Here is an 11,290-nt window from a genome sequence, read left to right as displayed (position 1 = left end):
AGCAGGCTGGGTGGTCTCACCTCAGAACACATTGCTAGGTATCACACATGTGGGGGACTACAACACCCAGTGTGTATACTATATGTATCAGTGGGGGACTACAACACCCAGTGTGTATACTATGTATCAGTGGGGGACTACAACACCCAGTGTGTATACTATGTATCAGTGGGGGACTACAACACCCAGTGTGTATACTATGTATCAGTGGGGGACTACAACACCCAGTGTGTATACTATGTATCAGTGGGGGACTACAACACCCAGTGTATATACTATATGTATCAGTGGGGGACTACAACACCCAGTGTATATACTATATGTATCAGTGGGGGACTACAACACCCAGTGTGTATACTATGTATCAGTGGGGGACTACAACACCCAGTGTGTATACTATGTATCAGTGGGGGACTACAACACCCAGTGTGTATACTATGTATCAGTGGGGGACTACAACACCCAGTGTGTATACTATGTATCAGTGGGGGACTACAACACCCAGTGTGTATACTATATGTATCAGTGGGGGACTAAAAAGTGAGGGACTACAACACCCAGTGTGTAAACTATATATGTATCAGTGGGGGACTACAACACCTAATGTGTATACTATGGGCCAGATTCACCATTCCTCTGACGGCTCTCTCCACTTTCACATATGGCTAAAGTCAGATTTATGATTGGCCCTTTAAGACTGTAATAAATCTGGTTTGACGGTAGCAGTTTATCCGTCAGTAAGCAGCTTTACAAAATTCGCACGTCTTTACGAAAAAGTTGCATGTTCTATTAAAAAGTCTCATAAGATAAGCATGGTCCTCACTGGAGTGAAATAGCACAATTTTTGTGACTTTTTAAATAGTCGCAATAGTAAATCTGTCTAGAGATTCATTTACATAAGAAAACACGCCCACTTTCAGAAAACTGGCGAGCATAGCGCAGAGCAGAAAAAAGTCGCACATTTTTGTGACTTTTTCACTCCATTATTCTGACTTGAGCTAATGATAAATCTGGCCCTTGGTGTGTGTGTATATATATATATATATATATATATATATATATTTCTTGAAGAGGCATTTGGTGGATGAGACTTGTTGGGTGTTTTTACATTTTGCATCATTTTTCAACACATCCTGTCTTTTTTTGGTTTTTCGGTGTTACTCCTCCACACCTCCCATCTTTTTGAACGTTCAGAGGAGGACACTTATGGTTCATTGTGTGACAGATCCGTTTTTCCTGCATATCTATAGACTTCCATGGTTTTCTCTTACTAAATAGTGCAAAAATAATCTGAATATAGACATTTCTAAAATCCCAACTGCATCAAATAATGAAACCAGATAGGAGGCGGCTCTAATCTACAGAGACCTGCATCTACTGGATCACTATTGTAAATGCAGTAATGAAAATCTAGGACACTTGGGGGGGGTCTGCACATTTATTCACCTGTAGCCGCGTCGAGGACCTCAGTAAAGCCGCACACGTTTTTTTCTGATGTAGTTTCAGGCGCTGTCCACACGTGACTGAAGTGATGCAGATTTGCAGTTGCAGATTTTTGTGCAGTAAATCCACGGCGTAGCACGGTACCACAAAGTGTAGAGGACACTAATCTCATGTACACGTTGCAGGTTGTTTCTGCAGCATGTCAATTATGTTTGGATTTCACACTTTTTAATGGAAGGATGAGATCTGCGGCAAAACCGCATCACATCTGCACCTAAAACGGCTGTTAGACATTGAGGATTTTGGTGCAGATATGCTGTAGAAACGCACGGATGTTTGTGCGGATCTTACGTGTATTCACCCGCAGTCGTGTGCAGGTGGCCTTAGGGTCCAAAACTGCACAAAAAGTACTGTCTCCTTCGAAAAAGGTGAAATCTGTGGTGGAGAGCCACAGCATCAGGGCTCATCACACGACCGGACTGGCTAAGTGACCGTATTGCAGACCATAAACAGCCGGTCCACAATTGACCATTGACTTGAATGGGTCCACAATCCGCAAGATACGACCGAAGATAGGACTTTGCGGAGTGGAGGGACGGATTGGAAGCTCTACAAAATGCTTCTGTGGGCTTTTAGGTCCGTGCCTCCACACAGCAGAAAGATAGAACATGTCCTATGGCGTATCTTGGGTCCGCACCGCAGCACAAAGGTCACACGGCCAGTGCCTGGGCACAGCATGGGCACTAAGCCATTATGCCCTAAGGCCTCATGCACAGAGCTGTACTTGTGGTCTGCATCTGATCAGCATTTTTTTCTGGTCGGATGCAGATCCATTCACTTTAATAGGGCTGCACACCGTGTGCTGTATGCATCCATATGTCCCTTCTGCCGCCCCGCCAAAAAACTTGAAACACAAGTTCGCTCATCCCTACTGTTCGGTTACGTGTAGTATAAGAGCTGTTGCACACGAGCGAGTCCACTGCAGGATTTCCACTCCGTGTGTGAGCGTGGTCCTCTGTTTCGGACATTGAGGAGCGCATTGTATCATTATAGATCAATCTTCTGCTTGACCTTACTTCTACAGGATCATACTGACCTAAAGCTGCCCCCATGATTCTGTAGAAGTAAGGTCAAGCAGAGGATTGCACAGCATTATAAATCATGATAAGGCCTCATGCACACGACCGTTGTGTGTTTTGCGGTCCGAAAATTGCGGATCCGCAAAACACGGATGGCGTCCATGTGCGTTTCGCAATTTGCGGAACGGTGCGGAGAAGCCATTAATATAACTTCCTATTCTTGTCCGCAAAATGGACAAGAATAGGACAGGTTATATTTTTTTTGCGGAGCCATGGATGCGGACAGCACACGATGTGTGCTGTCCACATCTTTTGCTGCCCCATTGAAGTGAATGGGTCTGCATGCAAGCCGCAAATACTGCGGCTCGGATGCGGACCAAAACAACGGTCGTGTGCATGAGGCCTAATGCTGTGTGCTCCTGACAGTCCAGAACAGAGAATCACACTCACACACTGAGAGTGATTCCAACAATTTACTGGCTCTTAGGAAATGGCCCTAAAGAAGCACATTTTTCCTGCCTCCTGTTTTGGAATGTGAGGGGTGCACAGCTGTGGGGTTTAGCTTTGCTCAGTGGCTCCACCTGTTGACCACTCTCTGAATGCTCTCAATGCTGTTCATTAGAAATGAGTGAATCGACTTCGGATGAAACATCCAAAGTCGATTTGCATAAAACTTTGTTCTAATACTGCAGGATCTCCGTACAGTATTAGAATGTATTGGCTCTGATGAGCCGAAGTTACTGCTTTGCGGAGTCTCGCGAGACTTCGCATAATAACTTCATAAAATAATTTGTACTGTAAAAAAAAAATTAGACTTAGAACTGAACCCGAGTTTGGGAAATGTTTTTTACAGTACAAATTAATTTATGAAGTTATTACGCGAAGTCTCGCAAGACTCCGCAAAGCAGTAACTTCGGCTCATCAGAGCCAATACATTCTAATACTGTACGGAGCTCCTGCAGTATTAGAACAAAGTTTTATGCAAATCGACTTTGGATGTTTCAGCCGAAGTCGATTTGCTCATCCCTACTGTTCTTGTGTTGTTACTTGACGCTCCCTCTAGTGGTCAGTCTGTGGAATGGTGCGGGTAAGCTACTTTCTGTTGAGCCTGGTCTGCCTGCTACCCTGGAGTAAGGCCGCTTTCACGTAGTCAGTGATTCATTGACTGAGAAGCAGAAGTAGAGCCTATACAGACATAAGGTATAATGGCGGGGTTGCTCCTGTTCTGTGTTTAGATCTGCACCTGGTTTTGGCTCAGTCACTGACCAAACGCTGGGGGTCATTTATGACGGGCGATGTGAGGCCAGGGCAGGGGAGCAACAAAGACGGCTGGTCTTTGTAATGAGTAATGTGTAAAAGCTTCCTAAGAAAAGGGAGGAGGAAAACTTTCTGATCAACTAAAGATTAATTCAGAAAAGCATTATAGAATGCGCCCGTATTCTGTCCGCTGAAATCTGACTTTTACTTTTCCTTTCGTGTAGCATCAGCATTGCCTGTAGCTCTGTTCAGTTTGTCCGTTTTTCTGTCTGCATGGCATCAGTATTTTGCATCAGTTGAAAAACTGAATGCCCATCCAGCGCCATCCATGAAGAAACAGATGTCGTCTGTGCTGTCTTTTTTCCCCCACAGACCAGTTGATTTGAACGGGTGAGGCTAGTGTCAAAATAGTAAATGCTGCAAATTTCTCTGGACGGATCGATGGTACTTGAAAAAAGTCAGACATGTTGATTAACCCACTGGGGGTCATTTACACCTGTTACTTTTTACACCATTTTTACGCCATCCTCGTCACTGGAGAATGGTGGAGACAAAGCAGAGGCCAGGCCAAAGGCCCCAACAAATTCACGAACATTTACGCCTGGAAACAAGCGACTGAAAACGACTCCACTCAGGGGCTAAAGTAGTTTTCAGTCTAAGCGCATGGACTGCCGGAGGATGCGGCTAATTTATGACAAGGCGCACACCTCGTCATAAATAAGGTGCATCCTCCAGTGGTGAAGAGGCTATCGAAGGCTGGTGTAAAACGCCGGTCTTTGATAAATGACCCCCATTATCTTTAAAGTTCAAGCGTTCAGTCCATGTGCCGTCCACCTTACAGGCGCTCGTTTGAATGAGCCATTACATATTGTGATCAGTTGTTGGACCACCCCTGCTTCAGGGTGCTGACACACTACGTCTTTTTGTTTGAGTTTTTTGGCTTTTAATAAATGCCATAAAATTCTGGTGTATTTTACAGCTTTTTCTTTTTCCTATAGTGAACTCCGCACTCGTAGCATACTGCAATTTTTTTTTTTAAAAGACACGGAGGAAGAAAAAAATGCCAGCAGACCGTCTTATAGAACCACTACAAAAAAAAATATGTTAGTAGGGCATTTTATAAACTTATTGGCCAAAACGTAACGTCTGGCTGCAGCCTTTGTTGTCCATCCCCCCTCCCCCAACAAAAAAAAATACCTGAAATTGTATTTTTTCTTTAATTTCAGCATTTTCCATCCCAAGATCTTCTGGCTCCATGCTGAGTGCCTAAGTCTTACGTTGCGTTACCAGCAGGCACTGCGGTCGCAGATCTTGTCTCTAGGGAAATGATTGCTTCAGAGTCTGAAGAGTATGACAGCGGCCTCCCTACTGATAGTGAATCCAGAACCCAGCAAAGAACATTTTCTTCACAAAAAGATGATTTGTCGGATTATGGAACTGACCGCTCTTCTCCAGACACAGGTAAAGTGCTATCGGAGAAGGGTGGCCCATATGAAGCTAAGATTCAAGCCACCGCCATGGATTTAAGACAGAAGGCTGAAGAAAGACATGAGGAGTCAGCAAGTAAAGAGAAGTCCCACACAGTGACGTGCACAATCACCATCTGTTTTGCCATCCCATCACCACCCAAAAAAGGTACATTTTAGTGTTACTTTGCAAAGTAATATACTTAAAGAGGTTGTGCCATCTCAGACAATGGGGGCATATCGCTAGGATATGCCCCCATTGTCTGATAGGTGCGGATCCCTCCTCTGCGACCTGCTTCTATCTAATAAACGGATCCTTGAAAGTCACAAAGGGTGCACCGCACATTCATGGCCACCGATTCCATTCATTTCTATGGGGCCGATGGAAATAGTCGAGCGCTGGCTCAGCTATTTCCGTCTGCTCCATTGAAATTAATGGGAGCAGTGGCAACAAATGCGCGTTACGCCCTCCATGATTTTCTAGGCTCCGTTTATGAGAGGTGGGACCTGCACCTATCGGACCATGGGGGCATATCCTAGCGATATGCCCCCATTGTCTGAGATGACACAACCCCTTTAAATAGGGCAAATTTACTAATTGGGGGTCATTTATCAAAGACCAGTGTTTTAAGTCGGCCTTTGCTATTCCCTGCGCTACAGGAGGATGCGCCTAATTTATGATGAGGAGCATGCCTCGTCATAAATTAAGCACATTATCCGCCTGCGCGCCTAGATTGAAATCTGCTTCACCCCCTGACTGGAGTAAATTTCAATAGTCATTTATGCCTGAAAACAGGCATAAATATTAGTGAATTTGCTGAGACTGATGGCCTGCCTCCTTCGCTCTCAATGGTGAGGACAGGGTAAAAATGGTGCATGGTCCTAAACTTAGAAGCACGGACGTTCAAGAAGTCTCAAAATGGGCCCGTGTGACTCTTTTATGCCAGTTTCTGCCATAGTCCTCTTAAATAAGGGTACTTTCACACTAGTGTTATTCTTTTCCGGCATTGAGTTCTGTCCTAGGGGCTCTATACCAGAAAAGAACTGATCAGTTTTATCTCCATGCATTCTGAATGTAGAGCAATCCGTTCAAGACGTATCAGGATGTCTTTAGTTCAGTCTTTTTGCCATTTCAGGACGGAGAAAATACCGCAGCATGCTACGGTTTTATCTCCATCCAAAAAGACTGAACACTTGCCGGAATGCCGTATCCGACATTAATTTACATTGAATTGTATTAATGCCGGATCCATGATTAAGTGTTCTGGCAAAACGGATCCGGCATTCTGGTCTGCCCATGCATGCAAAAAAAGTTTTTACCGGATTCGTTTTTCCGGATGACACCGGAGAGACGGATCCGCATTTCAATGCATTTGTCAGACGGATCCGCATCTATCTGACAAATGCCATCAGTTTGAATACGTTTTGCCGGATCCGGCAGGCAGTTCCGGCGACGGAACTGCCTGCCGGAATCCACTGCCGCAAGTGTGGAAGTACCCTAAATTACCTCCATTCCATCTAATTTTTACATGTAAATTTAGGGGAAGATTTATCATTAGGGCACTTTTTGAAGTGAAAGTTGCACCAAATTTTTCAGACTTTGCACATTGTTTGATAAAGTTGTTGAATTCTTAAAGGTGTTTCTCGCCCATATTCATTGGGGGACACAGAGACCGTGGGTATAGCTATGTCCTCTAGGAGGCGTTGACACTAGTAAAAGCTGTTAGCTCCTCCCCTGGCAGCTATACCCCCTCCAGCCTGGAGAGGGAGCTTCAGTTTTTTCTAGTGTCAATAGAAGGCAAGACCTCCCTGCTCTGCAGGGTAGCTTCTGAAGATTTTTTTATTTTAGTTTATTTTTTTCCTTCTGTTTCAGATGGGAGAACAGTGGATGCCTCGCCTCCCTGTTCTCCCGGGGTCGAGTTGCCCCCACAGAAGACAAGGTGGACCAGGGCAGCCTCGCTCCCCTGCATCCCGCCAGCCAAGGGGTCACCCATCCAAGCCCCCCTTTTCCAGCGTCCTGCCACTACGGTGCCAGTAGCTGAAGGGGTGACCCTGCTGGACCAGAGGAGGGGTGAAGATGGCGGCAGGATGAGGTGAGTACACGGGAATAGGTAAGTATTAACCCTCTTCCCCCTCCCTCCCTAATTCATTTTCACTCAGGGGCCCACTCCACATTGAGGGCAATGGGGAAAGGAGAGAAGGTTGCACTCCCCTTGACAAGGATGGAAGTGGCTGCTCGACCTTCACAGCACACGTACGATTAAGGCATTGCCGCCTACCTCGTGGCATCTCTAGCCAGTTTAACCATTCCAGGGGCAGTCCCTGTTGTGGCGGCTTTCTAGTTCCCCCCCTTACTAGGCAAGGGCACACTCCATCGGAAGTTAATGACAATGCCTGCGCCATTATACAAAAAGATGGCGTCCGACATAGTCACTGGTCGGCAACCATCTCTGGTCTTTACCCACCTCCCCCTGCGATGTGCCTAAGATCGGCGACTCCAGCGGAGGCCTAGAGAAACGGAGACGGGCGGCTGCACGGGTTGCTGAGTAGAAGGAGTTAACTGCAGCGCAATACCAGAGGACAGCTGAAGGGGGGGAGAATCGAGACGCTCGGTCACACATCAGAGGAGGCTCCGCTCCCCGATACCTACCACAATTTACACCACTTGGAACGGACGCCGGAGCGCCGCTCCGGAAGGGGTTAACTGCTGCGCGATCGGCCCTGCACCGCATCGGTGTTCCGGCCCGCGCTTTTCTCTCCCCTACCCGCGTATCGCCTCTGGTGGACGCCCCCAGTCAGTCCGGCCGGTGCAACATTCGGCGGAGGGGGGGGCACTCTCAATACAGTGAAGGACCACTGCAGGATCCCAATCCGTCCTCCGGGGCCGTTTGGTTCATAATTCTCCACCTGCTCAATACAGCGGAGAACCTCTGGAATTCCCAGACCACTGCAGGATCCCAATCCGCCCTCCAGGGCAGTTTTGGTTGATGTTTCTCTACCTGCGCAATCCAGTGACGGACCGCTGCAGGATCCCAATCCGTCCTCCAGGGCCGTTTGGTTGATGATTCTCCACCTGCGCAATCCAGTGACGGACCACTGCAGGATCCCAATCCGTCCTCCTGGGCCGTTTGATTGATAATTCTCCACCTTCGTACATCACGTGGAGGACAGCTGAAGTATTCCAAACCCACCCTCCGGGTCGTTTGGTTGATAATTCTTCACCTGCGCAATTCAGTGAAGGATCTCCGCAGGATTCCCAATCCGTCCTCCGGGGCCGTTTGGTTGATGATTCTCAGCCGGTGCAATTTTATACAGGACCTCTGTTCCCATTCCACCCCCTGGGTGGTTTGGTTGTTAAGCCCCCTCCTGCGCATTCCGCATCTGCCAGGGGCGAGATTCTGAGGGGCAGACCTGCGCGCTAGCGGACCACAGCAGGTCATCTTCTCCTCGAACATCTCCGCACCCCCTCCCTTCCTCCCCAGGTCACGCTCAGGCGCACCCTCTCTCACAGGAGCGGGTCCGTCCGAGGGGGGGGGGGGGGGGGTAGTCAGAATTGCTGATTCAGACCCGGACATGAATCCGAAGCAATCTCCTAAGATTGCGTCTACGGTAGCCAGCAGCACTTGCCGTAGGCATTACCCCCTTCCTTAGGCGGAGTAATTGCACTACTTTGGGTTACAGTACTGACCTTATACATTGTTCCCTGTCATGGGTGGACTAAGTACAATAACACTGATTTCAGTGCCGGACGTATACATTCCCCCTTCTGTAGGTGGTGAAATTGCATCTCCACTGGGTTCAGTACCTGCTGTATTCATTAGCTCCTTCCATAGGTGGCGCGATGACATTATCACTGGTTACAAGGTGTGCTGTATGCATTACCCCCTTACTTAGGTGCCAATTGCACTCCCACAGGGTACAGGACTCACCATATGCACTAGTTCTCGCCGTGGGCATTAACCCTCCTTCTTAGGTGGGGTATTTTCCCTACCACTGGCTTAAGTACTCCGTACGCATTCCACCTTCCATAGGTAGGGTAATTGGACCACCATTGGCTACGGTCCGACTGTCGCGCTATCCTCCCATAGCCGGAGTGTTACACATCACTGTGCTTCCTGCCTGCCTTACTCCCTTTCGCAAGTGATCCACGAGCGGGGGAATAACTGAATATCTTCAGATATGGCAATTCAACAGTCGGTACTCGACGGTGCCCGGTACTCTTACTCTAGTGCTATATGAGTGCCGCCAGTGGATACGGTGGCTATTCTCATTGTGTTCTTTTTGGTGCTGGTTTTGGCCATGATTATAACCCCTCTGTCTTCTCAGGGGGTTTACTAGCATCACTTGTGTCCTAGAGACTCCCATCTCCATGGGTCTTCATTGTTCCAGTCGGTCATGATATTGTCCGCATCAGTAGTAGTGCGTACACCATTGCACATATATGGTGAGTACGTTCCAGCGAGTCAAGTGCTTCACTGACTGTATTCTCTATCCACCACTCCTCCTTCTCTGGGAAAGTGGTTATGCTGGCGCTCTGGTAGCAGCTACAGCGTGTTTTCCTCCACATGTGCAGCCTTTCGCTAATGCTCGAGTTTGTGGTTGCTGCAGTGGGACATCCCCTGGCGCCAGCTTGACAGTTGCTCCTGTTCAGCGCCGTTCAAGGTAGAGTTTTTAAGGTTGCTCTACTTAAACTGGGGCAGTATGGTACGTAGCTTCTATGGATAGTCTCAGGCCTCCCTCTCAGTTTTTATTTTTTATTTTTATTTATTTTTTGCTCTGATGGGGCAAGCACTCGCTATTACAGTGGGAGCGGTATTGTATACCACTACATACTTCGGGTCTATCTGTTTAGTTTTTTCGTCAGGTGATGGACTCTTCTACAACTGAAATCCTTGGCTACTTCTGTATAGCGCCAGTCTCTACGGGAAATGGGCTTGGACCTAGCCTATTCTTCCCCTGTCCCTTTCCTCCTCTGGATCATGTTTGGTAGTTCCTATGTTACTACCTTCCCTCATCTGCATCTGCACGGGGTATTCTTTTAGTGGCCTTCCATTCCAGGCACGCTCCGGTCCCAACTGCTGGGCTGTGGCGCCCTCCACATCCCTCCTGTTATGGGGACTCCTTCCATTCCTGGTGCCCATGGAAATCTTCCTTTACCGCCTTGGGATCTGAATATAGTTCTCTCAGAGTTCCTGTCTTCTCCCTTTGAGCCCTTGGGGAGATATCTCTCCGGCTCCTGTTCTAGAAGGTAGTTTTTTCTTGTGGCTCTCACATCCATCAGACGGGTGTTTCGTGTTGGGGGTGCTCTCTTGCAGAGAACCCTTCCTGGGTCTTCACAAGGATAAGGCGGTTCTCTGGCCCAATCCTTTTTTCTCCCGAAGGTGGTCTCTGTCTTCCACTTTAATGTAGAATTGGTCCTTCCTTCACTGTTCCTCTCCTTCACTCCCTAGGGCAGGGAGTTACGTCATTATTGGCAGCCTCCAGTCCCTTCCAGCGAACCCCTTTTTTGTCATCCGGAGGATCCACGCGAAGGATTGGCGGCCTCCGAGGTGTCAATTGCACGATGGATTCGGTCTGCAAATGCTGTACCATTCCGCACCGGTGCGGGGTTCCGCCCTTAGGTGTCACGGCTCGCTCCTCTGGGCGGTGGATACTTCTTGGGCTCTGAGGCATTGCGACTCGGCTGCGCAGTTGTGTAACGCGGCTACCGGTCCTCCTTACACACATTCACAACATTTTTCCAGGTGCATTCTTCTGCATCGGCGGCCGCTGCTTAGCTTAGGTCTTGCAGGCGGCAGTTTCTTAGATACCAGCAGGGACGCTTGCTTCCATGGGTCTGTGGCTTTTTCCCACCCTGTGGACTGCTCTTGAACGTCCCACGGTTCCTGTGTCCCCCAATGAATATGGGCGAGAAAAGGAGATTTTTGTATAACTTACCAGTAAAATCTCTTTCTCGCTCTTCATTGGGACAGAGCACCCACCCAGTATTGTTGTTCGGCCACAGTTGTAGCTGTTTCTGGTTTGGACCCAGTTGGGTCCTTTGGC

General features: G+C 48.0%; 1 protein-coding gene and 1 non-coding gene across 2 annotated transcripts in view; both read left to right on the top strand.

Annotated features, from left to right (window-relative positions):
• The first annotated feature begins 5,104 nt into the window (after positions 1 to 5,104).
• The window catches only part of CFAP92 (cilia and flagella associated protein 92 (putative)), a 135,372-nt gene continuing 129,186 nt past the window's right edge, over positions 5,105 to 11,290 (top strand). The window contains exon 1 of the mRNA XM_040408789.1: positions 5,105 to 5,414. Coding sequence (XP_040264723.1) covers positions 5,105 to 5,414 — 310 coding nt within the window. The remainder of the gene's footprint in view (positions 5,415 to 11,290) is intronic.
• Positions 7,425 to 7,549, top strand: LOC120979944. Its single transcript, XR_005774443.1, has one exon. It is a non-coding gene; the product is annotated as a U6atac minor spliceosomal RNA (small nuclear RNA).

Source organism: Bufo bufo, chromosome 9, assembly GCF_905171765.1.
Source record: "Bufo bufo chromosome 9, aBufBuf1.1, whole genome shotgun sequence".
In the NCBI taxonomy this organism is placed as follows: Eukaryota; Metazoa; Chordata; class Amphibia; order Anura; family Bufonidae; genus Bufo; species Bufo bufo.
Note: the sequence above shows the minus strand (reverse complement) of the source record. Positions and strands in the feature narration are given on the sequence as shown.